Source organism: Balaenoptera physalus, assembly GCF_965194825.1.
Source record: "Balaenoptera physalus genome assembly, chromosome: 16".
Lineage (NCBI taxonomy): Eukaryota > Metazoa > Chordata > Mammalia > Artiodactyla > Balaenopteridae > Balaenoptera > Balaenoptera physalus.
This window is the reverse complement of record NC_138898.1, coordinates 38,610,725-38,638,707: the sequence shown is the minus strand read 5'-3', so window position 1 is coordinate 38,638,707 and position 27,983 is coordinate 38,610,725. Positions and strand designations below refer to the sequence as shown.

The 27,983-nt window shown below is 39.8% G+C and overlaps 1 protein-coding gene and 1 long non-coding RNA gene across 6 annotated transcripts in view; both read left to right on the top strand.

The window, feature by feature from the left end:
- LOC309644516 overlaps window positions 1–27,983 on the top strand; it is a 578,167-nt gene that overhangs the window by 230,108 nt on the left and 320,076 nt on the right. The window lies entirely within an intron of this gene.
- Window positions 1–27,983, top strand: part of PAK5 (p21 (RAC1) activated kinase 5) — a 319,504-nt gene that overhangs the window by 190,858 nt on the left and 100,663 nt on the right. For 3 of the 5 annotated variants that reach the window (XM_082428216.1, XM_082428217.1, XM_082428218.1), the window contains one exon: window positions 27,517–27,730. In XM_082428216.1, the coding sequence (XP_082284342.1) occupies window positions 27,527–27,730 (204 nt within the window). In that variant the 5' untranslated portion in view covers window positions 27,517–27,526. Of the gene's footprint in view, window positions 1–19,402; window positions 27,731–27,983 lie in introns of those variants that run through there. The other 2 variants (XM_082428215.1, XM_082428219.1) reach the window with 1 other exon arrangement.

The following is a 27,983-nucleotide window of genomic DNA, read 5'->3' as shown; positions in this document are numbered from 1 at the left end:
GGAATGACGAATTAATTATTGACCTGTTTAGGGTTTTATCCATTCATTTATTCATTATTACATTCAAATGTCAAGCAGATATTTAAAGCCTCTACTATGTGTCATGCCTTGTGCTAAGCACCATTGGTCCTATCTGCTCTTTCAATCCAAATTGAATCTTTTGTCACTGCCAAGTATTAGAACCCCTCATTTTGTCATCCTTGCATTAGAGAAAGGTTTTCTCTGTGCTTCTGTGGGTGTTCAGCTGGACTGTTTTGATTCCTGCCCTCTCTGTATTTCATTGTTCGTCACCTGTATTCAGTTCTATGTCCTTAAAAAGTTTGCAGGATCTCCATGTCTTTGACCATTCTTAGTCTGAAGAATCCCCTTTGCTCAATTCAATACTTACAATTTTTAAATGTACATTTTCTCCTGGGGACTGGAGTTCCTGTTTAGGAAGAGGTGTGTGGTAGATGTTGTAAATACCCCACCCAGTTCCCCAGATCCTGTTACTGGGCCTGTGTACCATCCCTGAGCTGTGGGGGGTGCTGGCTGCCATTAGCTCACAGCCGGCCCCTTCTCTGGGGAGTTGCCTTCAGCCAATGGAAGACTCTCCATCCAAGATGCTACATTCACAGGCAGTGACTGACCCAGGAGTCAGGGAGTTAATCCCCTTGCCTGTGAGGCAACTAATGCTCCAGAGCTCCCTCTGAGATTAGGCTGAGACCAGACTCCAGCTGAGACCACATCCTTGCTCAGCTCCTCACCCTGCCTACCCTGCTCCCCTGAGAACACTTCCTCAGTAAGTCATATTCATCCAAGTCCCTGCTTCAGGCTCTGCTGGAACCCAACCAAAGACAGCAAGAATCATGCCAGGTTTTGCTACCCTCTGTCTGCCAGACTAGGAAATCCTAGCCTTTTCCACGTGACCTTCCTCATATTCAAATAACAGAGTCAGTTAAGATGCCAATCGCAAATGGGTTTTAAAACAGTTTATTAGATCCTCTATGATTTTCTGGGTCCATGTATCTAACATTGTTTCTAATCACTTAACTGTCATACTGGCTCCAGTTGCTTTGTATCTTTTGAAGTAAATGGAGCATCTGCCTGCAGACAGTATAGTCTAAGATGTACTTTATAAGAATTAATTCCTATAAAAACCTAAAAAAATTAAAGTACAAACAAAAACTATGAAGATTCTTTCCAACATTAAAAAAACATATTCCAGTGGCAAGGATTACTCAGCAGCAATACCTAGCAAGTGAAGACCCTCAAAGAGAGACATGTAAGGAAAAGCAATCCACCCTATAAAGCACGTTATCTTCTTCCTCTAGGATTGATCCCCAGGTTCATAAACTCTAGGACCCATGGGGTCTCAAGTTTTTTTTTTTCCTTTGGTGGTGAGGGATGGTTTAGTTCTACATATGTATGTTAAATCTATGTATCTTAGTGAACAGAGACTTTCTTAGGTTCAGATTAGCTCAGAAAAAAAGGGTGAGGAGTCACGGTTAGAGCTGTGGACCTGAGGAATATCTAAAACATAGTGATCATAGTGAAAATAGATTTTGGAGCTAGTCTTGCTTGTCAGGGGTTGAGGCAATTATGTATTTCCTTCAGCAAGGCTGTGCCATTCTCCTCCTATTTCTGCTGCGGGACTTCCTGGCTTCCTTGGGGCTTTTCTTCCCTTTTCCAATTTACACAAGGCCATTATGCTGTGCACATCCCTCTGTAGCACAGTAAGTCATACTGTATTACTTTGGTCCCATTTGCATGCTAACTAGCAGAATCTCCCAGGTTTCTGATTCTAAATCCATGTCTCCCATTAGCCCAGTTTAACTTTACTCACCGGGTTTTAAGATGCTAATTGGCCAGCCTATGAATAGACTGCACTGGGGTCAGTAGCCCTTCCAGGAGTGCCGGGGGTAGGAAGGGGTGGTCATATATCTCACAGCAATTAGGTTCCCATTCGGTAGGGCTGTGTGTGGTAGTGAATTGCCCAGAGAGTGTTTGTGGGCAGAAATGTCTCATAAAATCTGTCACGGTATACTGGTGGACAGCTAGGAGCTAGAAAGGAGTTTTGACTTGATTATTTTAAGAATAGATACTTGGACATTTGGGAGGCAGATAAAGTATCATTAACTCAATCAGATAAATTATAGGGGAATCATTTGTACTATTGATTTCCCTTCAGATAACCTATGAAGTCCTAGCCTTTAGAGATGTCCAGTGTGGTAGCCACAAGCCACATGTGGCTATTGAAGTTTAATAAAATTAATTAATATTAAATACAATAAAAATTTCAGTTCCTCACTTGCACCAACACGTCTCAGGTGCTCAAAGGCCACATGTGGCTCCTGGCTGCTTCACAGACAGCTCACATGCCCAACATATAGAGCATTGTAGAAAGTTCTGCTGAACAGCCTTTTAAAAGCTTGTTATTTTTAATTAAAGGAGGAGATTTGAGAGGTTCATTTCTTTCGAGTTCTTTTTTCTCTTTTCCAATAAACACGGTAATAAACACATTTTAAGTCCCTTTCCTGGAAACACACTAAGGACAAGGTGCCAGATTCCTTCCATCTGTTATAACAGGAAGGACAACTGGTATTTTGTAGTTATTTTAAATGCAATAAGATGTCAAACACACTAAACACATTCGGTGCCTGTCCGTTCCTGTTAAGATTTCTTTCTTGCCCATGCAGTTCTTTCTTTTGTATGGGGAATGGTTTTGCACAGAGATGAACGGGTAGAAAGAAGAAGAGGTGGTCATTATTCTTTTGAGTCTCTACACCTTAGCATCAGAAGGGACCTCACATGTCTTCTATATACCATCCCCATCTAATGTGGTGACTGTGTTTGCTGCATCCTTTACAGGGTGAAGTTATTTCTACTCAAGAATTACCAAATGTAGACTATGTTTTAAGAGCCATCAGTTTGTATTGATACCTCCTACCTGTATATGTGGACAGAATTTTTAAAAAGGAACAAAAACTCACTGTTCTAATTTGGGGATTGAGAAGATACTCATCTGCAATTTTTGCTTTTTAGAATTTATTGAGTGTCTGTTCTGTGCCAGGATTTCACATATATTAAATCCAGTAACCATAAGCACTGATGTAGGCATTTGATAAATGTTACGAGTATAAATGGGTTGCATTTCCAAGGACATTTGGTAAGTATGATTTGGAGTAAAACATGTCCATGGAAACCATTGTTTAAAGTGATGCATTAGTTCTTAGGCTGCCTTCACAAGCCAAATTAACTCACAGTGTACCACCATTTCTAGCACTACTATAAGATAGTTTTTCTTCCTCCTTCTCTGATTCTCTCCTTTTTGTCTTTCCTTCAACAAATTCTACATTCAAAGACTAAGGACAGAGCTCTCTCTAGTCTAGCTTTCTGCAGGATATGGCTGATTTTCATGGAAGGATTAAGAGTTCTATGACAGGAGCAGGGTCTGTGTTAAACTCAAGGCTACCTTTTCAAGCACTAATGCTTGCCTGGCTTTCTCCTCAAAAGGGTAAATCAAAAAACCTAGTTGGAAACAGCTGTGTGGCCAATTCTTGTCCCAAACCATGGCAGAGATGCCCCGACTTGGATGTTCTTTTGATGGTGATACATACAGTCCTTTTCTTTGAGAAAAAACAAAATCCTGTTTTGACATACCTTCTTACAAAGCTTATTAAAAATAAGATAATCACTTTAAAATGGTAGTAAGAAAAAGAAAACAGTTTCTCTGAGGTACTTCTGAAAGGACACTAGTTAAATATTTAACAATACCAAGTATATAGATAAATATATAAGAAATTTAAAATAGCATGTAAATATAATAGTAATCTGAGTTCCAGAGAAACTATCCTAGATACACTTTACTAAATGTAAAATAATAACCAAATCACTTTTTACCTCCAAAAAGTGAATATGGCCTGCCATTTGAATTTTGCTGTTTTAAAAGGTGTGTTACAACATGTGTAATTACAGTTACAACCATATTTATGTCAAATGCCTTTTGTTATAAAATTTTTCACTGACTTCTGCAATTAATGCAAGGTTGGATTTTGTAGTCCGTGTTACATTAAAAAAATGTCTCGTATAGAAAGACAAATACCATATGATATCACTTATCTGTGAATCTAAAATGTGACACAAATGAACTTATCTAAGAAACAGAAACAGACTCACACAGAGACATGGAGAACAGACTTGTGGTTGCCAAGGGGGAGGGGTGTGGGGGAGGGATGGATTGGGAGTTAGGGATTAGCAGATGCAAACTATTATATATAGCATGGATAAACAACAAGGTCCTACTGTATAGCACAGGGAACTATATTCAATATCCTGTGACAAACCATAATGGAAAAGTATAAAAAAAAGAATGTGTATAACTGAATCACTTTGCTGTACAGCAGAAATTAACACAACTAACACAATCAACTATACTTCACTTTTTTAAAAATGTCACTTGTGATACTGTGGATTCAAGGAAAGGAACCCTCTTGAATACGCTGCGGCTGGTGGGCACTGACGGGCCCCTTGAGGGGTCTGTGCTCGTCTGCAGGAGGGCTCCATCCTCCTCTCCCCAGTGGAGTGTCCAGTGTATAAATGCACATTCCCTTTTGTTTCTGCATTTAGGTAACTGTGTCTTAGATGCAGCATCCCCCAATCAGATTAGCAAAATTGATAATGGCTCAACAAATTTTCCCAACAGGACAGACGTTATTACATCATCGAGTCAGTGGTGCAGTGGTGTCCAAAAACAGCACATGAAGCTTCTAAAGATGCTTTGGTTTATTGGTTAGAGCATGACACTAATGCCAGTGTGCAAAATATGGTTCTCGCCCTCAGTGTTATGCTCTGATAAAGTCCATGTGTTCCCTTTCCAAGCGGCCAATTACCTTTTTGTTGATCTATCCATCGACTGCCTACCTAATCCTGGCCATTTTTTTTGGTCATGAGAAAGGGCCAGGGAGAAAGAGTGAACAGCTCTTCTGAAGTGCCATCCTGCTGAAGGTATGTCAATATCATCTTTGTAAGTGAATACAGTACTATGTTATTCTTCCAGCCATGGAGGATTTAAATCCAGGTGGGAATTGACTGCCTTATATTCACTGTGCAGGCAATAAATCACAAAGGAAAAAGAATAAAAGTGTAGGGTCCAAGATTTCCCATGAAAAGTACAGAGACATAGAGAGCCATTTTACATTGTTTTATGTTTGGGTTTCTGTCACCCTTTGGAATGGTCTTATTTGCTTTCAGTATGAGTTTAGGAGTGCATGTCCTCTTTTAGGTTGTATGGGAGAGCTGTGTATTTTATATTCTAATAGAGATATTCCAGTACTTGGCTACTGTTTTCATAAGGCAGAAATCATACAAAAGCAGTTCTAAAATTAAAAAAAAGTTCTTTCTCTCTTCCTGAATGGAGGTTATAATGACTCAAATGATTATCTAAGAAAGATCAAGAAAATTCTTCTCAAATTTCCATGTCTTAGTTTCTATTCTAATCTATTTGATACACTTATAAACTATACATTCAAAGTAGAATGTTCTTAATACTAACAAGTTATTATTTCTTAAGTGATTCGAAATGCTGTTAAACATTTTAAGAAGGATGTATTTTGAAAGTATATTAACAGGATGCAACAATTCATTTTCAAATATGTGAATATAAGAGAATACACATACACATACACACACACATATATATGTATATAAATCTGCATGTATACATCATGGGCTTTAAATTAAGAAATTCTGTGTTCTGGTGATCTATTGCTTTGTAACAAACTATCCCAAAACTTAGTGATTAAAAAAAAGACAGCTTTATGATATCTCATGATTTTGTGAGGCATGAATTTAGTCCACACTTGGCTAGGTGATACTTTTATCTCATATGGTATTGATGAAGATTTCTCAGTAGTATGCAACCAGCGGATGGACTAATCTGGAGAATCCAAGACAGCTTCACCTCCATGTCTGGACATTGGTGGGGCTGGCTGGAGGTTGGGCTCAGCTGGGGCTGTTGACTGGAGTGCGTGCACATGGTCAACCCAGTATGATGGTCTCAGGGTAGTTGGACTTGGTACTCTAAGAGCAAGCATTCCAGGAAACAGTAGCATTTCAGGAAACAGGAAATGGAAGCTGCCAGGCTCTTAAGGCCTGAACCCAGAACTCCTGGTATAGCATAACTTCTGCAACAGTCCCTGTAAGCAGCCCAGATTTAAGGGGAGGGAAGTTATACTCTACATCCCAATGGGAGGAGTGACAGCAAATTTGCAGCCATGTTTAATCTATCACACTCTGTGCCCTGGCTAACAGGGAGAGATACGGTATAGTGGTTAAGAATGTGGAAGAGTAGTTCTCTAACTGATTAGATGTGAAGCTTTCACTTTCTCATGTCCTCATTTAAAAACAAAGAATAGTGATAATACCTATCCATATCTCATGGTGTTGTACTATAAGTCTATGTGATAAGCAACACAGCCTACACAGATACACAGATACAAATATACATGCAAAGTACTCAAGTTCCTGCTGTTATTTGTAGTCTTTTGTAGTTCATCTGAACTATAAAGGGGGTGGGGGAAGAGGACATTGTAGCCAGGAGTAAGCAGGCCTCTTGGTAAACAAGAAAAGGAAGGTATCACCGGTCAGGCAACATAATGCTGTAACTCAAAATTTACTATTTCCCACTTGGTTTTGCTTTTACTGAAGACATTTTCTCAGAATGCCTGTCATATTGAAGAATGAAGCATGCCCTCTCATTCCTTCCTGTTACTCCTACTGGACTTCTGTTTGCCATTAGTTGCTTCCTGTGGACAGTAAGGATGTTGTATCATACTTGTTTCAATATAGTGGATGGCAACTTTCAGTGATGTAACTCAAATTATTCCCTCTAAAGGAGCACATGTGTAGAAATGTCTTTGTTAAAATTATATTGGATTCTTTCTCAGAAAGAAGCTAAGAAATAGTGCCAAGCCCTATCTTTCTCTTCCTCCTTCCCGTCTTCTTTTTCAGCTCATTTACAAGTAAACACAAGGCACTTTCTAAAGTGCTTTCTTTCTTAAGTAAGTCAAGGTAAATGTTAAGATGCTGTAACAAAGAGTCTCAAACATACAAGGTGTCCCACAAGATAGATGTTTATTTCTCTCTCTTTCTTAATAGTCTAGGGTATGGAAGCAAGCTCTGCTCCACAACATAATTCAGGGATCCATTCTGAGAGGCTCTGCCATCCTCAAGATGTGTTTTCCAATGTTCTTATTGCCATCATTTCCAAGCAGCAGGAAGGAAATAGGGACCAAATCCAGGGCAAGCATCTCTACATCTTTAAGAAGATGACCTGGAAGTTGCACACATAATTTTCATTTATCTCGATGGCAAGAATTTAGTCACGTGATCACAGGTAACTGTAAGGGACCCTGGGAATTGTAGTTTCTAACCAGGCATTCATGTGGCCAGGTAGGAGGTATTTGAGGCTGGGTTGAGGCAGGGGCGGGGTGGGGGTGGAGGTTGGTAGTGCACACAGTTAATTGTATGCCACATTTGCTGCTCTGTAAAACAACTCAACTTTTGTATAACTGATACACAATGGCAACTATCTAATTGTTCCTCCACATCCCACAAGTTGTACTGCCAAAATATGCCTCCCCATGCCCATTTTTTGAGAGGTTCTTCTTTAATAAAATAATTTGACATTTATGGGTCAGGGCTGTGTCTCTGCGAATAGTTTTCTGATTTTAAATGTCCTTTAGCTTTGTATTTATGAGGCTATAATACATAGCATGAAGCTCGCAGCTACGAGCCTTTTTTTTTTTAAAACAGTAACTATCATCCATGCATGACAATTGCCTTTGGCACTGCCAAGGATACAGGATGATAACTATAGAAGAAAGTGAAAGAAATCATTTCAAACAACAGCAGCAGTGAATACATTCTTGGTTCTTCGGAAAAATGAAATGATATTCCATGAGATTTAAAGGATGTCTGGTAAAGTTCCATTGTCTAACCAAAATATTTGTGTCTGGATAAATTATACAGTAATATGCAATTTTTCAACCATTTAAACTCTACATCTCATTAACTTTCAAAGTCCCAATTCCTACAGCATCAAAGAATCATAGAATTTTAGAGCTGGATGGGTTCACTGGGGGTCTGATTTACTGTATGTAGGAAACCGTTGGAGGTGGAAGAATCTTTTGTGATCACTTTGCTCTCAGACAAAAGAGGGTGTCAGTCCATTGACCTGTTTGGAGAAATAAGGGGAGAAATCCTTCAGTTTGGATTAAACTTTGCAGGCTTGGTTAGGATCTACAGGTTCTCTCTTTCAAGCTTTGCTGAGACGAGATAATTGAGTCCCAGAGAAGAGTCTTCACTCTATGTTAAGAGTTCTGACGTGTTGTCTGGGGTTCTTTCCATGATATGGTGTGACCTTGCTGAAAGAGACTTTTCTGCCTGTGTCTGACCTATTTGTAACATCTCCTATCATAGGATGAAGCATGTACTCATTTGTATCTGGCTTTTTTCCATCAACATTATGTTGGTGAAATTCATGAAACTTTTCTCTGTAGTTTTATCTCATTGTTCCCTGCAAGGGAATACACCACAATTTATTTCTGCATTCTGCTGATGAGCATGTGGGTAATTTCCAGTTTGAGATTTTTTTTTTTTAATTTTTATTTTATATTGGAGTATAGTTGATTTACAATGTTGTGTTAGTTTCAGGTGTACAGCAAAGTGATTCAGTTATACCTATACATATATCTATTATTTTTCAGATTCTTTCCTAATATAAGTTATTACAGAGTATTGAGTAATGTTCCCTGTGTTATACAGTAGGTCCTCGTTGATTATCTATTTTATTTATAGTAGTGTGTATATGTTAATCCCAAACTCCTAATTTATCCCTTCCCCCCCACCTTTCCCCTTTGGTCACCATAAGTTTGTTTTCTACATCTGTAACTCTATTTCTGTTTTGTAGATAAGTTCATTTATACCATTTTTTTTTAGATTCCACATATAAGTGATATCATGGATGGACCTAGAGATTATCATACTAAGTGAAGTAAGTCAGACAGAGAAAGATAGTTTGGGATTCTTGAGCAAGTAGACAATGAAAAGTAGAAAAGTAGACGTGGAAAGCAATCATTTTAAATGCTCTTTTCATTCAAAAAGTTATTCTCTTCTACTGAGGGGGAGTATATTTTAAAACTGACCCTCTTAGTGGTAATGTAAGTTCCCTATATTTACCTGAGAGCTCAGAGAAAGCCTGCTGGATATGACCTCCAAGGTACAGCCTGGCCTCACATGTTCAACAGGAGGGGCAGTCTTCGCTGAGTGTATATATTTCATAATTCTGACATAGAAAGTAGGGACAATAAGCCCATCTTCCCTTTTAAAAGAGCCAGAAATCCCCCTGTTCTCCAACAGACATACCCAAATTAAACCGTAGTAATAAGTTGGAGAGGAAAATGCATTTTGACATTTTTTCAAAGATTTGAATTTCAAATGGTTATTATTATGCATAACAGAGAGAGGGCAATGACAATGCTATTTAAATAACCCTCTCTAGAAACTTCCATACATTTTAGACGCAGTTTCAAGATGCAGAAATTAGGAATTACTATTCTGGCAGTATTTCCTTCCTCAAGGTTATCTTACTAGGCTGACCAGTCACCACATAGTGGGATAACTTTATAGGAACACACAACTTCTAGACTAAAACAAGATTTGGTAAAAACAAAACACTGCCCCAAACCACTGCAGATTTTACCATTGCAATGTTTTTCGTTTATTAATTTATATATTTAAAGGAGCAAATCTTTATCTGCTACTGTACATCACAATAGAATCCGTCTTCCAAAGTATGCAATAATTTTGTCAACAACTTCATTAGCAGCCTTCCTTAGAGTATAAATGCTGAAATTTTGCAGAGTGGCTAATAATCACTGTTGCCGCTACTACATATTTGTGTGTCATTCTTTGGCTCATTAAATATAATGTAAAAACTTTACATTAAAAGCCAGAAGAGTTTGACATGGGTCCTATGTCTGCCACCAGCTAGCCAAGTGACCTTAGGCAAGTGATTTCATTCTAATATTCAGTTTTTTCCTCTTTGATATGAGGTTAAAGCTATTTGCTGACAGGATAGTGTTGACAGCAGAAAAAAGTGACATGCATATTAGGGTATTGCTCATGGTTATAAAAGCTAACCCCTGGAATTTCATTCGCTTACCCAGGAGAATTTGATTTCTCTCTTGCATGAAGTCCAATGAAGGCACTCCTGGTCAACAGGTGGGTCTCCTCCAGGCAACAGCTCAGGGACCCAGGCTCCTTCTGCCTTGAAATGTTACCACCTCCATGCACATCGTCTTTCTCTGCATCCAGCCAACATGAAAGCCCTTATTTGGAATTGACTGACTTCACTTCTGCACACATTCTGTTGGCCAGGACAAATCACACGGCAATACTTGGATACAAAGGGAGCTGGGAGTGTATGTAGTCTGGTAGGCTGGGCACCCATCACCTAGGGTGAGCTCCACATTACAGAAGGGGGAGCATGTGAAATCCATATACATTGTGAATCATTTTGATGTTGTTGCTATTAATATTTTAGGTACTCTTCTCTATAGCATCACCGTTCTGCTCCAGCATCCCATAGTCAAATGGAACATCATCATGTTATCTTAGAAAAGATGACCAAAGAGTCATCACAGTAAGAAATATAGTTGCTGATAACACCCAATGCAGGGTGTACACCACTACCAGCATTTTTCTGAATTAACAAATGGATCCCCATCAGGTAGGGGATCCCCCAAATTAGGCTAACTCTTAAGCCACCATATATAGAAAAATTTCTGTGTTGCAGGTATTTGAGAGTCACGGTGAGAGAGATCTGCAGCTAAACCCAGGCTTCCTTTGCAGGGTGTTGGTATCAGATGGACATCCTCTCTTCTAGGACCAGCCACTGTCTAGAGAGGCTAAAGAGAGCCCCAAGGAGGCCATGCTAAGGAGGCGAACCCTACATAACCATCTCGCCACCATTCTACCCTGTGGTCTAGGAAAAATGAATGTACCTGGAATACATCCAACCAGATAATCACATCTTAACTGAAATCAGATATGGTTTCAAATCAAATCACCAAACCTTCAAATCACCTCTTATTCCACTCAGATTAAAAAAAAAAGAAAGTCCTGCAGTGACAGATGATGCCCTAAATCTTGGCTTCTCAAACTACAGTGTGAATCAGAATCATCTGGAGAGCTTGGTAAAACACAGATTTCTGGGACCCAACCCTAAGAGTTGCTGATTCAGTAGGTCTGGGGTGGAGCCTCCACGTTTGCATTTTTAACAAGCTGCCTAGTGATGCTGATGCTGCTGGTCTGGGGCCACACTTGAACTCTGTCCTCCTTCATCTCTGTCCTCATGTGTCTCTGTCCCCTCGCTCACCCTTCTCCAGCTTACGAGCCCCCTTTCATGAGCTCACTGGGGATGTCCACATTTCCAGACCTTTTCCTCCAACTAGAACCCTTTGCCCAAATGTTCTCATGGTTTCCACTCTTACTGCCTTCAGTTCTTTGCCCAAATGTTACCTTCTTAGGAACATCTTCTCTTCCCTGACCCACAATTTAATATATCTCCTCCCCACCCAGACTCCCTGTCCCTCTCCCCTGCCTTTCCTGTGTGTGTGTGTGTCCTCCTAGGCCTTACTGCCTTCTAATGCACTAAGTAATTTACTTATTAATTTGTTATTGTTTTTCTCTCCCCTCTGAATATGAGTCCCACAGTGTTGCAGTGATCTTTGTCTATTTCTCTATTAAATCTTCAGCACCCAGAACAGTGCCTGCCATTTAGTATGTGCTCAATAAAATACTTGTTGAAGAAAAGGTACAGGGAGGATGAAGGAAGACAGACTGGAGAGGTAATTTAAAATAATCTTATTCAACCACAGATTTGGTCCACCTGGAATGCACATCACATCATATCTCCTGAGCACACAGCCAGTTTGCTTGTAGTGCCTCTGCTTCCTTGTGTGATCCTGAAAGCCTTTAGTACAATGGTCACCTTTATCCTCCTGCTGCCAGCATCATCCTCAGGGTCTTCTGGGGTTTGAGGGCCTTGGGTGGGTGACAGGCATTCAATGAGCTGCTCTGGACAGTCTTACAGTGGGAGTGGGCACCTTAAGGTTTGGAAGGGAGTTATGGAATCAGAGGTGGGTTATTGTTGATGGTGGTGGCATTATTGGGCCCCTCAGCTGATCTGACTTGGGCTGCATGAACTAAGCCCATCCTGATTCTTCCCCTTTCATGTCATGAAGGAGCAAGCATGAGGAAGAGAACCAGATGGTGAACATTATGTCCCAAGGCAGGAGTTTCTACACATGGAAACTTCAGTTTGAAGCTGACACATCAGCAGGAGTACAGCTCCTGTTTATTTAGGATGTTGGGTGATTTAAAGACATACAAAAAAAAAAAAAAGAAAGAAAGAAAGAAAAGGAAAAGAAAGAAACAAGACCCCCCCCCCCACGCAAACCCAAAGATTCTTTGTCTGAAATTGTACTGAGTTTGGAGTAACTACCAAGGAGGTTCCTTTCTTTACCCATAGAAGCGAAATCCCTTCTTTATGTTTTGACCAATATTCTTCAACAGGGAAGAGTTCCTTACACCCAATGCTCTAAAACTACACATGATCAGAAACTTTAGAAGTAGACAGTTTGCCAAGTTCTTCCAGTAACCTCCAGCAAATGCCCAACTCTGCGAGGTATTTTTCAAACAGTTGGCAGCAAAGCTAATAACTTATTTTGGAAATAAGACAGGTGCCATTGCCCAGGTGAAGCCCATGTTCTCACTGGAGGTGGTATTAGCATCTGACCTCAAATAAGTAAGAGCAAGTTAGGCAAGTGTTTGTGCAACTCATCTGACCAATCTAAAACAAGCAAAATTAAGGTTACTTAAGGTTCTTTTGCTCCCTGTGAAATTCTGATGCATCGGTTTTTATCTTCTTGACTGAAGGAAAGAAAGAAGTCTCTAATATTGTAAAACTTGATGGTGTTTCCAATTATGATTTATAGGAGATCTGTTTTGATTGCCAGCCACACATGCATAATCCTATCTTCAGTCACCTGGAGAGTTGGAGAATTAGATGATGACACATCTACCATATATTTCATAGTTTCTGTTGCAAAGACCTCTAAAATCTTTATACCCGATATGGGAATTTGGAGGGCTTTGGGGAATGTAGCTCCCTGCAATAGCCTTTTTAAGAGAGGACAGGGGTCTTAGTGTGCTATCCTGAATAGTGAATGCCAGAAATTGGAGCATTCCACTGCCAATTTCCAGATTTAGCGGTCACTCTCAATGCTGTGCTGGAGCTGGCTCATGTGGGCTGTTGAGAGCCAATCATGTGTATCCTTGTTCAGCAGTGTCATATGGTAGCTTGACATCAGCCGTAGTGAGAATATTTGCACCACAGAAATTGAAAAACACTACAGTAAGGGCTGTTTGCTCCTTTCTAACCTCCTTGCCAGAGCAAATCATTAACCATTTACCAGTATACCACTGTGACTAACTGTGGTAGATTATAAACATGGTCCTAATTCACTACCTTTCCTGGTAGCCACACCCTTTGTAATGTGACTTTTCAGCTTCTTCCTTTAGGAGGTGGACTTTATCTCTCACACCTTGAATCTGGGCTGGACTTATGACTTGCATTGTTTATAGATTATAGCAGAACCAGAGATGTGCCTGTTCCTAGCCTAAGTCTCAAGAGGCCTTACTTCTGCACTTTCTTGGAACCCTGATACCACCATAACAAGCCTGTGCTATCCTGCTGAAAGAATAGAGTCCATGTGGCCATCCTAGACCAGTCAGTCTCCAGCCAACCCACAGCTGACCACAGATTACAGAAGCGAGCATGGGCAAGGCCAGAAGAAACACCTACCTAAGCTGAGCACAGATTGCCAGCCCACAGTATTGTGAGCTAAATAAATGATTGTCATTTTAAGTCACTAATTATTGGAATTGTTCGTTATGCAGCAAAAGCTAACTAATACACTAGTCTTATATTTACAGTAAGTTTTAAACGGTAGTATTGCCAGAATTAATACATCAGCCAATGTCTATTTGGGAATCTCTGCTCCACTTAAAGAATCACTTTGAAAGTACTGTATTAAGTACTTTCTGTATTAAGTTTTCCTACCCATTACCCTCAGAGAAAGTAGTTGAGGATATTTGGGCATTAGTATCAATGGAGTAGAATAAAAAAGAAAACTAGAGAATCTGGAGCTATGTAGGTAATGTCTATCTCAAGATGGTGAGCCACACCATTCCCCCTTCAGCCCATATTGCTTCTGACACACAGGCTTCTTCAGTTTCTTGAACAAGGCAAGTTCTTTTCTCTCTTGGGGCCATTATCCTCAGTGTTCCTTCTGCTTAGATTATTCTGTCTCAACTTTTCAAGACCTACACCTTCTTATTCATAAAGGCTGAATTCTAAACATTATTCACCAATATCCATATCACAAGTAGCCACACAACAACTCTCCTCAAAAGTTATTCTATCACAGTGATAATTTAATAGAAATACATGAGGCACATATTTAATTTTAAATATTTTAGTAGCCATATTTTAAAACGTAAAAAGTAAAATTAATTTAAATGATATATTTTACTTAATCAAAATATCCAGAATATTATCATTTTAATACATAATTAATATAAAAAATTAGTAAGTCTCATGACTGCAGAAGACCTGTACACTGTTGTTCATACCAGCTTTATTTATAGTAGTCAAAAATTGGAAACAACCAAACTATGTTTCAGTAGGTAAATGGTTAAACAGACTGTGGTACACCATGGAATACTACTCAGCAATAAAAAGGAGCAAGCTGTTGGTACACAAAACAACTTGGTGGATCTCAAGGGCATTATGCTGCATGCAAAAAAAGCCAATCTCAAATGGTCATACCCCATGTGATGCCATTTATATAACAGTCTCAAAATTACAAATTTATGGAAATAGAAAACAGATTAGCGGTTGCCAGAGCTGAGGAAGTGGGAAGGGTAACAAGAGGGAGCTCTTTGTGGTGATGAAACAGTTTTGCATCTTGATTATGCTGGAAGTTACATGAATCTACACGTGATAAAATGGTGTAGTACCAAATGCGCACACTCTACCAATGTCAAATTCCTGGTTTTGATATCATACTATAATCATGTAAGATGTAAGTATGGGGAAAAACTGGAGGAAGTGTACATGCGACCTCCTGTAAATCTATAATATCTCAAAGTGAAAAGTACACACACGCACACACACACATATACAAAATATTTTACATTCTTTTTTATAACAAGTGTTCACAATTTGGGTTGTGATGTATACTTCAATCTCAGTTTAGACTAGCCCCATTTCTGTGACTCTGTAGTCATATGTTACTATATCAAATAGCACAGCTGTATCACATGATCTTATTTTGTTAATTTCATAGAACTTTTTATACCCTATCATGTTTTATTTCTTTCCTTTGTAATCACAATAGCTAACAATTATTGAATGCCCGTTCTGTACCAGGCAGTGTTTTATGTGCTTGACAGACATTAACTCATTAAATATCCACAACAATCCTTTGACATAGATATTAATTACTAGGTGCATTTATTTTTATTTTTTATTTTTTTAACATCTTTATTGGAGTATAATTGCTTTACAATGGTGTGTTAGTTTCTGCTTTATAACAAAGTGAATCAGTTACACATATACATATGTCCCCATATCTCTTCCCTCTTGCATCTCCCTCCCTCCCACCCTCCCTATCCCACCCCTCTAGGTGGTCACAAAGCACCGAGCTGATCTCCCTGTGCTATGCAGCTGCTTCCCACTAGCTATCTATTTTACGTTTGGTAGTGTATATATGTCCATGCCACTCTACTAGGTGCATTTATTGATGAGAAAATTGAGGCACGAAGAGATTAGGTAATTTGCCCCAATAAGTGTCAGAGCTAGGATTCAATCTCCAGATGTCACTATACCTGTGTCTTTCTCTCCCACTAGAAAATCTCTCACCTCTACTCCATAAGGTCTTGTCCTCCCCATTCCTGCTTTGTCTATAGTTAAGTGATTAGAAATATTTTTGAAGAAGTGATAAAAACTTATGAGGAAAAAGTTTGAGAGACCTGGGTTCTCTTTCCCACTCTGCCAATGGCAGCTTCATGTTTAAGTTGGGTTCCTTAGAAGCAGAGCCTGAGACAGGGATTCAGATGTATGCCTGTCACACACTGCCAGTCTCACCCTCTGGGCTACCAGTGTGGTTAAACTACAAATTGTCTTTAGAGAGGTAAATATTTTTGTCCCAGTGACCACTCATTCAACAAATATTTATTGAGCGCCTACTATGTCCCAGGCACAGATAAGATGGAAATTAGCTGATGGAGTTTATGGGGTACTAAGGAAGACCAGCTTTGCTTTCTGACAATATTGGTAGGAGAGGAAAATGAGCCAGGCTTTCTGAAAACCACCTTGCCAGCATCTTAAAATTTTTAAACATACTTGCTGTTATAGGCTGAATTGTCCGTATCCCCCATCCTCCCACATGCCAAATTCGTATGTTGAGGTTCTAACTGCCAATACCTGTGTAATTGTGTTTGAAGATGGAGTCTATAAAGAGGTAATTAAGTTAAAATTAGATCATTAGTGTGGGCCTTAATCCATATGACTGGCATACTTATAAGAAGAGGAAATTAGGACACAGATGGGTACAGAGGAGAGACCACAGGAAGACACAGGGAGAAGATGGCTGTCTACAAGCCAAGGAGAAAGGCCTCAGAAGAAACTAACCCTACAGACACCTTGATCTCAGATATCCACCCTTCAGAACTGTGAGAAAATAAATTCCTGTTGTTTAAGCCACCCAGTTTGTGGTACTTTATATGGCAGCCCTAGGAAACGGATACATATGCCTTTAGTCCCATCATTTCCATATCTGATGTTCTGTGCTGCAGAACTGCTCGTATTTATGCAGAATGATACATACACCAGGATTCTCACCAGAATGTTGTTTTTAAGAACCAAAAAAAAAAAAACAAAACAAGCCCTCTTAAATGTTAGTCAATAAAGGAATCAATAGATGAATTGTAATACATTCCATTTTATAAAATGCTATGATGTCTTAAAGACAAGTACTGATATGTGTACTACTATGGAAAGATAGCCAAGGTTTGCTTTTTTTTTTTTTAACATAACAGCCAAATTATGTTAAATGACACAAAAAGCAAATCCCACGACAGTGTGCATAGTGTGGTCATGTTTATGTATGAAAATTCAGGTTGTGTGCAGGGATGGCAGAAACAAGCAACAAAAGGTCCATGTTTGGGATTTTGTGGTGGGAAAGTGTATGGCAGTTGACTTTTAGCTTTTATTCTGTATGCTTCTTTATTGTTTGAATGGTCCACACCAAGTTGTGTATTACTCATGCATTACTTCTGTAATTTGGAATAAGCACAATAGTTATATAAGGAGCTATGGAGAACATAAGAAGAAAGGGATTCTGGGGTTCAAGAATGGCAGGAAAGAAGACTTAGGGTGATGTGGGGGGCTGGGGCAGGGGAAGGCAGATGTTGGAGGGTCAGGGGGCCTTTAAGTTAATGGAGGTGACTAAAGATAATAAGGCTTAATGAAGGGGAGAGGGATGTAGGCAGTTAGAGAGCTATGCAAGGGGTAGACCTAGGGAGCCCAGTGAGTTTGGTTTTGTTTTTAAGGTCAATGAGAAGTCATAGAAAAGGCTTAGGAAAGAGAGAGCATGATGCAATCAGATTTACATTTTAGAAACTTGGTCTGCCTGCAAGGTGGAGGGCTGCTTGGAAGGGGGCAAGTAAATAAATAGGGAGATTATTCAAAAGGGCCCAATGCAATCACAAGTGTCCTTAAAAGTAGAAGAGCAAGGCAGAAGAGAGAGTTGGGCAGAGCCATGTACGAGGAAGAACAGTCAGAGGAAAATGTACTATTGCTGGCTTTGAATATGGAGGAAGGTTTTAAGAGTCAAGGAACACAGGTGGCCTCCAGAAGCTGGAAAAGGCAAGGAAATAGCTTCCCCCTTAGAGCCTCCAGAAAGGGACACAGCTCTGCTGACACCTTGATTTTCACCTGGTGAGACCCATTTCATACTTTTGACCTCCAGAATTCTAGGATAATGAATTTACCTAAGTTAGAGGTAATTGTTACAGCAGCAGTAGAAAACTAATATTGGGAATTCTGAGAGATGTACAGATGTAGTGGACATTTGGGGAGTAGAATGGACAGGAACTGGTGGTGATTGGATGTGCAGGATGGGAGAGAAGGGAAGGTCATAATGGATTCCCAGAATTGTCTTCAACAATTCCATACAACATGGTACTGTATATATACTAGGATTGGGATATCTAGAGGAGGAACAGGTTGAACAAGTAGGAAGATTGTGACTTATGTTTTGGAGATGCTGAGTTTCAAGAGTGGGATGAATCCTAGAGTAGATTTGGTTGCATAAATTTGGAGCTTAGGAAAGGAGTCTGGACTACGTCTCTATATGTGTGGTTATTGGCATAAGGAAGAAGAAACATGTGGTATAGGATGAGACCATAGTGAAATAATAGCTTTTGACTATAACATTTAACACATTTTTTTCTCCATTTTTTTGGAGTGTATACTCTGTTGATGCTACTCTACAAAGCATAATTTTCTTCTTGCTCCTATTTTAACATTATGTTATCACTCTGGACAGTGTGAAAATGATTAGAATTTAAATGGTTTCCTCAAAGCATGCCTTTCGTCCATCCTGGGTGTTGGGTGGCAGACAATATGAGTTGGAAGTATTGAAGCCAGAATGGAGAGTTGTGTTAGATTAGAGTGGTCTTGCAATGTGGATGGTCTAAACAATGTGGAGTTGGATAAATGGATATGATAAATCAAACTGCAGTCACAGATTCCAGAATCAGGACAGAATCAGAATGCTTAGATGAGAAGAAGCCAGCAGATACATTAGATTCAAACAACTTTATCAGTGGGAGGTATCCGAGAGATTCCCATAGTAGAGAAGGACAAAGAAGAAGCAAGGAGTCAGGTTTGGAGGCTGAGTTCAAATCCAAAGGATAAAAATTGGAAGCCAGTGTCAGATGCTTCCAAGGAGGTCGAGAAGGCAGTTGTAGTTGGATTAGGGAGCAAATCAGAAGAGCACACAGAGCAGGGTGCATCTGGATCATGAGTGTCTGTATAAATACAAATGGGGACCAAGTAAAGAATAATCCTTTTGTTGATCCAACATGCTTTGAAGCAGTTTTTCTGGAATGGGAAGTACCCTGTGGAACAGTGGCTGCCCCGTGGGTGATGTCCAGGAGACACACTGCAGTAAAAGAATCCAAGGAAAGGAAACCATATCACTTACACTGTTTTGGACATGATACAATAATTTTTCTTAGGAAACAACTTTATTTTTAGATGATATTATAGATCCATCCCAAGTTTTTAATAATTTCCTCTGAACCCCAAATTATATCCATGTTATATTTTACCTAAAAGCAACTTAACTAAAAGCCTGGTGAATCCTTTGTTCCCAAATCTGAGGCTGTGCCAAATGCGTATCTGAGCAATGGCCTCTCGACAAGGGCATGGTGTGGCTGCTCTCATCCTCTCTGCAGAGGAGTTTCTCAAATAGCCATCTTTCTTCAACCAACGATAGGCAGGTCATTAACCCTAAATTATCTGAACACAGGTAGGTATTTCAGAAGTACTTAAATATCCATTACTGCATTTACCAAGTTCCTCAAAATGGATCTGAGGCTAAGAAAAGAAAAATCTTTTCATGAGGGGGTCAACGAGAAAAGAATCACCCCTGAGATGTATGTTAAAGGTGCCATCGTTTAATTCCGTGGTCTTCCTCTAAGCAGCCAGCTGTCTGTCTAGCTGAAAACCTTAATAGTCCAGTAGTTACACTGAGTCCTCACTTCAGCTGTAGGGCCTGCAAGCACAGACTAAGCAGTTGTCAGTGCCAAAGGTTAGACCAATACAGTTTTGATGAGGAGAGAGGATAAGAACAAAAAGATTGTCTAATAGATTGGCCCCAGCTCAGCTCACCTCTCTGCCACACCCCATCTTCAATGTGTTCCCTCTGTGCTAACTACTTTCCCCCGTGCAGGCCAAAGCTCCTGGGACATGTCCATACCATTACTTATTATTATTATTATTATTGTAAAATATACATAATATAAAATTGACCATTTTAACCATCCTTAAGTGTACAGTTCAGTGGCATTCAGTCCATGCACACTGTTATGCAACCATCACCACCATCAATCTTCAGAAGCTTTTCATCTTCCCAAACTGAAACTCTATACCCATTAAACAATAAGTCCTCGTTCTCCCCTCTTCCCAGCCCCTGGCAACACCATTCTACTCCATGTCCCTATGAATTTGACTACTTTAGGTACCTCATATAAGTAGAATCAGGCCATATTTGTTCTTCTGAGTCTGGCTTATTTCACTTAGTGTAATATCTTTGAGGTTCATCCACACTGTTGCCTGTGTCTCAAATATTTTTTAATAATTTTGAATACAGTAGCAAAATAATACCTTGTGAATTTTTATACTCTGGCCCAAACTCCATTCAAAGCCCTTTATGAGCATGCCAACATTTTGAAAACTAGAGGTATTTCCTATCAGTATAACACTATTCTTACTGATTATTCCAACTGTTCATATTAATAAAGAATGGAAGAAGTAGTAAAAAAATATAAAATTACCAGGCATGTATGTATATATATATATATATATATATATATATAACAAATTCTACTTTGAGCAAGAAAGTTGAAAATAGAATTTGTAGTCCTGAAACGGACTTTTTAAAAAAAGATTTATTTATTACTTATTTAATTTATTTTTGGCTGCGCCGGGTCTTAGTTGCAGCACGCCTGATCTTTGTTGAGGCATGCGGAATCTTTCGTTGCGGCGTGCAGGCTCTTTGTTGCGGTGCGCGGGCTTCTCTCTAGTTGTGGCGTGTGGGTTTTCTCTCTCTAGTTGTGGCACACAGGCTCCAGGGTGCGTGGGCTGTGTAGTTGGCTGCACGTGGGCTCTCTAGTTGAGACATGCAAGCTCAGTAGTTGTGGCATGCAGGCTTAGTTGCTCCGCGGCATGTGGGATCTTAGTTCCCTGACCAGGGATTGAACCTGCATCCCCTGCATTGTAAGGTGGATTCTTTACCACTGGACCACCAGGGAAGTCCCCTGAAACAGACTTTTTGAGCCAAAAATATTCAGGAGAATAAAAAGTGTTAGTGGCCAGCAGTCATGTGTTTTCTAGGCCAGTAGGCATGCTTGCAGTCAAGTATAGTTTTAAAATCTACCTGCAAGGTTACTTCATTTTCTACATAAACAAGAAGAATGTTCTTATAAGCTCTCCCATACATGCTTGTGATGGTTAATATTATGTGTCAATTTGACTGGGCCAAGGGATGTCCAGATAGTTGGTATATATTATTTCTGGATATGTTTCTGGAAGAGATTAGCATTCAAGTTGGTGAACTGAATAAGGCAGATGACCCTCCCCAATGTGGGTGAGCATCGTCCAATTTCTTGAGGGCCCAAATGAGCAAAAAGACAAAGAAAGGGTGAGTTTACTCTCTTCCTGCTTGAGCTGAGACTTCCATCTTCTCCTGCCCTTGGACCTTGGCACTCCTGGTTCTTCTGTTTTCAGACTCAGACTGGGACCTACACTACCAGCTTCTGATTCTCCAGGCTATGGACATGGACTGAATTACACCGATAGCTTCCCTGGTTCACCAGCTTGCAGACAGCAGATCATGGGGCATCTTGGCCAACATAACCACATTAGCTAATTCCTATAATAAATTCCCTCTTATATACATCTGTAAATATAAATCCTATTGGTTCTGTTTCTCAGGAGAACTCTGACTAATACAATGCTTATTTCATAAGCTGAGGACCTATGAGCTAAGAGACATTTTAGAGAGGCTAGAAATAGGGGGCATTAGTTTATGTCTATCTGTTATATGTGGTTTCTTGAAATGTCTCCACCTGCTCATCCAGTTGTAAATGTGCAATTCAACAATCAAAGGAAGTATTTCTTTCCTAAGCTACATGCCACTTTCAGTGGATATGGCTACCGAAGAATTAGGTAGGTTTTGCCAATATTCAAAACCTTTAATGTAGAGCAATAGAAATAAGGGTAAAAGGGCCCAAGATTAGAAATCTTCTCAGTATTCAAACACCTTACTGAACACTCATTCTGTATGAACTGCCAGTTCTCAGGCAAGATGAGAATCTAAACTGGCTGGCGCCATTGGGAAGACCAGGTTGTCATCTGATGTGTTTCCCAAGAGATAGCAACTTCTTGTATCATTTGTGAATGGCTACTCTAGATATAATTTCAAAATGATGGTTGCTAGCCCCCTTTTTACTCTGCTACTCATGTAAATCAATCTTTTCTTCTGAATGTTAACCCAAAGGATGATTTTTTTAAGTTCTATTTCAGTATATTCTGGTACATGCTAACTTTAACAAGTTTTTTTTTTTTTTTTTTAATCCACTTTTGTTGTTGTTGGCTGCACTGCGTGGCTTCCGGGATCTCAGTTCCCCAACCAGGGATTGAACCCAGGCCACGACAATGAAAGCCCGAAATCCTAACCACTAGGCCACCAGGGAACTTCCCCTTAACAAGTGTTTCTTTTGAGTTGATTTTAAAATATTTTAGAAAATAAATATACCACACATGGTTTACCAAAAAAAAAGTTAAAAAATCCAGTGGTTTCCTGATTCACCCTATGATAACTCCAAGTTCTGCTTCTCCAGAGGCCACCATGACATTCCTTCGGTTTTGGCAATTTTTTTTTTCTTCAGTTTTTTACCTCTAACCAAAAATATGTGTATGCAGTTATATCAGTACTAGGCATCTCCATCCTTTTATTTTCTGTTATGGTAGATAGAATTTAGCTTTATCATACCATCTGCCCAGTGATTGAAAGCACGTACTTTGAGATTCTGAGTCTCCAGCTTTGCCAGTTTCTTACCTCTGAGCTTCTGTTTTTCCTTCTATATAATGGAGGTATGATAATAACACCTCTTGTGCCAAAGCAGTTAACATAGCAGGCCTGAGGCTGCGTTTCTTAGAGAAACCTATTTGCAAGTTTGACCCTTGGCTGGCATCTGGGAACTTGGATTATAGGAGGGTTCCCAATGTTCCCTGGTAAGAATGGCTCACTGTGACTAAACTGTTTATTCAAACAATATGGTCTAAGCTGAACCCATGTTTCCTTCTGGAATCTGAAGTTTTGGCACAGACCAGGCAGAGGTGTCTGTGTGATAGGTACCGAATAAAATCCTCAGGCGCCGAGACTTTCACAAGCTTCCGTGGTAGAAAACATTTCACATATGTTGTCACAGTTTAGTGCTAGAGGAATTAGTCACATCCTGTGTGAATCCGCTGGGAGAAGACCTCTGGAAGCTTACGCCTGGGTCCCTCTAGACTTGGCCCTTGTGCCTTTTCCCTTTGCTGATTTTGCTTTGTATCCTTTTACTGTAATAAATCACAGCTGTGAGTATAACTCTTTGCTGAGTCCTGTGAGCTCTCCTAACAAATCAAACCTAGGGGTGGTCTTGGGGACCCCCACCATAGGGTTATTGTGAGTTTTAAGTGAAATCAAGCACCTTGAACATTTAGCACTTTGCCAGGTACAGACTAAGCGTGGGCTCATCAAAGAGAAGAAACCATTTACCAAGCAGGTCTGGATTTGAGGAGGGTTCCCTACCATGTGTCTTTCACCTGAGTGTGAGATTCCTCATTGCTGTCAGAGGAATGGCCATTACTCATGGAACACCACTATACATCATGGAGAGTCCCTCTCTGCTTTTTGTCAAGTGTGAGCTTCACAGGAACATGACTTTAGGATTTAGAACTTCTTCATTTTCTTTTTAAGTTGTTTCCTCTTTAACTCAAACTTATTAGACAGCTAGAACTGTATATATATTACCATTTAAATTACAGTTGTATAGTATCACACAATGAAATGTAGGCAAATTAATTCAGCTGTGGGTTTCCTCTCCACAACTGTCTTATTTTAAAACAAGAATGGTATTAGTTCATTGATATTTTCTTTTTTTATATTCTCACTTGAATGGCATAGCAACCACTGAGAAATTCACAGTCAGGAAGGGAATAGTAAGACATTTCTATTCTGGTTCTAAAAATATTTGATCCAACATTCTCAGTGCTTGTTCAGGTATGAATACATGCAAAAGAACTCTTCTCAAATGATTTTTTTAAAACAATTGCCCCCTTGTTTTAAAAAATTGATCATAAAGTTTATTAAAATGTCAAGTGGACTCAGCCAATGCATGACCAGATTATATTTTCAAAAAAGAAATTTTTTTGGCCGCTCTGCACTGCATGTGGTATCTTAGTTCCCTGACCAGGGATTGAACCCATGCCCCCTGCAATGGAAGCACAGAGTCTTAACCACTGGACCACCAGGGAAGTCCCTCAAATATTTTTTATTTTCACAAAATAATACTGAGATATGGTGTATAGAGTCACTTACTTATTTGGCATAATTTCCTGTCCACTGAAAACCTTCTAGGCCCTTGACAAACCAGACGACAAGATCACAATGGAGACTCCTCTGAGTGGACACAATTGTATAACATTTAATATAGTTACCCAGATTGGGCATTGTTACTTGAGACTTTGAATCAGCTAAAATAGAGAAAAATGATGGGCATCTGAAGATGCAAGGTATGGAATGATCATCAGTTAGCTTTGTCTGTACAACAATCTACTCTAAAATATAATGGCTTAAAGCAATAGCCATTTTATTTTTGTCCTGATTCTATAGGTTGGCACTTTGGGTCCAGCTCAGCTGGGGGTTTTTCTGCTGGCTTTGACTGGGCTCGCTAGTGGACAGCTGCTGGTCAGCTAGGCAGCTCTGTTTCCACGGCTGGTTGTTGCCTAGGCTGATGAGTGACTGGGCTGCATGGTCTGTCATTCCCTAACAAGATGGCCTGGGCTTGTTCTCATGCTGGCTGCTGGTTCCAAGAGCAGCATGGAGGCAAGCCCCTGTGGGCAAGCACATTTCATGCTTGTGTCAGGGTTTCTATTGTCGCTTTGTAGGTTACATATCCTGGTCCAGAGTCAGTGGGGGAGACACCCACCCAAGGGCTTGGATACTGGGAGGCATGAAACACCAGGGGCCATTCCTGTGACAGTCTACTACGGCTGGGCTCCTTTACTTCTTTATACTCTGGCTGAGATGTTCTCAAATGTTTAAGATCAATTGACATATTTATTAACCTAATTATAGTAGGGTACTTAAAGTATTTTTTAAAAATTATAATTATGTTTTTCCAAGAGAGATAACACACATCAAGGTATTTTTGAGCCCTTATCATCCTTCATTAGTTTTTCATTATCACCTTATGTGAGTTTTCTAAATTAGTCTGAAATAACAACCAGGATGGATGGGAAAATGGGTTTTAATAAATTCTGGGGAGTTAATGCTGTGAAGAGTCTGATCCCTATCAGGAGAATATATCTGCAGTGCTGTGGTCTGAATGTGTCCCTCCAAAATTCATATGTTGAAATACTAATCCCCAAGGTGATGGTAATAGGAAGTGGGGCCTTTGGGAGATTATCAGTTCATGAAGATGGAACCCCGTGAATGGGATTAGTGCCCTTATAAGAAGAGACCAGAAAGAGCTCCCTTGTCCCTTCCAACATGTGAAGTTACAACAAAAAGGCAGCCATCCAGAAAGCAGGTTCTAACCAGGCACAGAATCTGACAGCACCTTGATCTTGGACTTCCAGCCTCAAGAACTGTGAGAAATAAATTTATGTATGTTTATGTTGTTTATAAACCTCTTGGTCTCTGGTGTTTTGTTATAGCAGCCCAGACTAGCATCAGTAGAGGATGGAATAGGAGCTTTAGAAAACTAGAAGGAAAGGAGGAAGCCCCTGCTGGCCAAGCAGGGATAAATGGTTAAAAGAGAAAACAGAAGTTTTAATGGAGGATGAACGGGAGGGAGGGAGAGAAGAAGGAGGGAAAGAGGAAAGGAAGATGTTAACATCTATGGAGCTCTGACCCCAAGTCCTCTTCCCTGAATGTTTTGTTCTGGGTGATTTTAGCCTGTCAGCAAATATTTCTTGAGCCATACCATATGCCAGGCATTGGCAAACAGTAATAAACAAGCAGGCAGCATCCCACTCTCATGGATCTTATATTCTAGAAGGGAAGACAGACACTGGGCATGCCGTTACACCCAATTAATTGATAGCAAGTGGATAAGTGCAGTGAAAAATATGTACGGAACTGTACAAGTATATATATAAAACCCACCTACTCAAGTCTGAGGGCTGAGATAAGGCTTTCCCAACAAAGCAACCTTGAAGCCAAAGCACCATCTTTTATAATACCTGCAGCAGGGGTGTCAGGATTCCCCAAATGATCATGATTGTCATGTTCACAGAAAATTCAGAATGAGAAAATCAGTTACCCAAGATCATGGTGAAGAGGTGGGATTCCAACCCAGGTTACCTTACATGTTTTCAATAAATGTAAAGCATAAAGTAACTATTTTACATCATTTACTAGAGGTATCCCTGTCACAGGGTGTTTTAACTAGGTAAACTACATTGTTTCAAATAAGTAAAATACGTTGTATAAAATTCTAAATATTCCGTGAAAAGTGGCTTTTCCTCCCTGCCTGTCCCCCTGACTCCCTTCTCTGCAGGCAGCGCCAGTCAAGTTTCTGGTATATTCATCCAGAGGTATTTTTAATACTTGCAGCACTGACTTTGTGCCAGGTATGTTTCAAAGTGTTTTACAAATGTTTACTTGTTTAATCCTGTGACAAATAGAATTATTAACTCCATTTTTCATGTTTACGCATATATTTCCACACAAATGTTTTAGATTTTAAGTGCACACCACACTTTGAGATGCTTCTCCCTGTTTGCTAGTCAGCTTTTGCTTTGGTAATATCATGTAACAAACAAGTACAAAATCTTAGTGGCTTCATGACAAACATTTATATCATACTTGTAACTCAGCTGTGGCTCAGTTGAGCTTGGCTCCAAACTGGAGGTCAGATTTATGTCTGCTTCATGCATCTCTCCTTCCAGAATCTTGGCTGAGGGTGTATTGCCCACTAGAGAGATCTTCATGCCAAGTAGCAGGAGCATAAGAGGGAAGTGGAAACGTACAATACCTTCAGAAACCTCCACCCTGAATTGAAGGACGTTCTCTTCTACGCACAGTCCATTAGTCAAAGAGAGTCACATGGCCAAATCCAAACTCTATGGGTCAGGAAACTACATATGGCAAGTGCAAGGAGAGAACAAAAACTTTTGAATGAAGTTATCTAATCTACACACCCTAAAAATACAAATTCTATCTTTTGCTGCTGATATATAGAGGAAGAATTGAAAAGATAGAACTCTGAATGAATTACTAATTATCCTATGGTCTTCTGCTGGCGACATATAAACAGCTCCCTGTTTCTGTTTGCATTTCTCAGGTTTTCCACCATGTTTGGAAAGAAAAAGAAAAAGATTGAAATATCTGGCCCATCCAACTTTGAACACAGGGTTCATACTGGGTTTGATCCACAAGAACAGAAATTTACCGGCCTTCCCCAGCAGTGGCACAGCCTGTTAGCAGACACGGCCAACAGGCCAAAGCCCATGGTAGACCCTTCGTGCATCACTCCCATCCAGCTGGCTCCCATGAAGGTATGGCGAGGATTCTGTCTTTAGTTGGCTTAAGAAGCATGCTCTCTCATTTGATGCAGTGCGCCATCTTTACGGGCGAGCTATCAAATGTGTAAATCATATATTTGTTTTTAAATATCCACAGATTATCCACAATCATCTTCAATGAGTATAATGGTCACCACTTAATTTTCATGTAAATTGCAACACATAAAAAGGAACCTCAGCTTTCAGATGTGAGTTTTTTTTAATCAGACTCATACAATACAGTCAC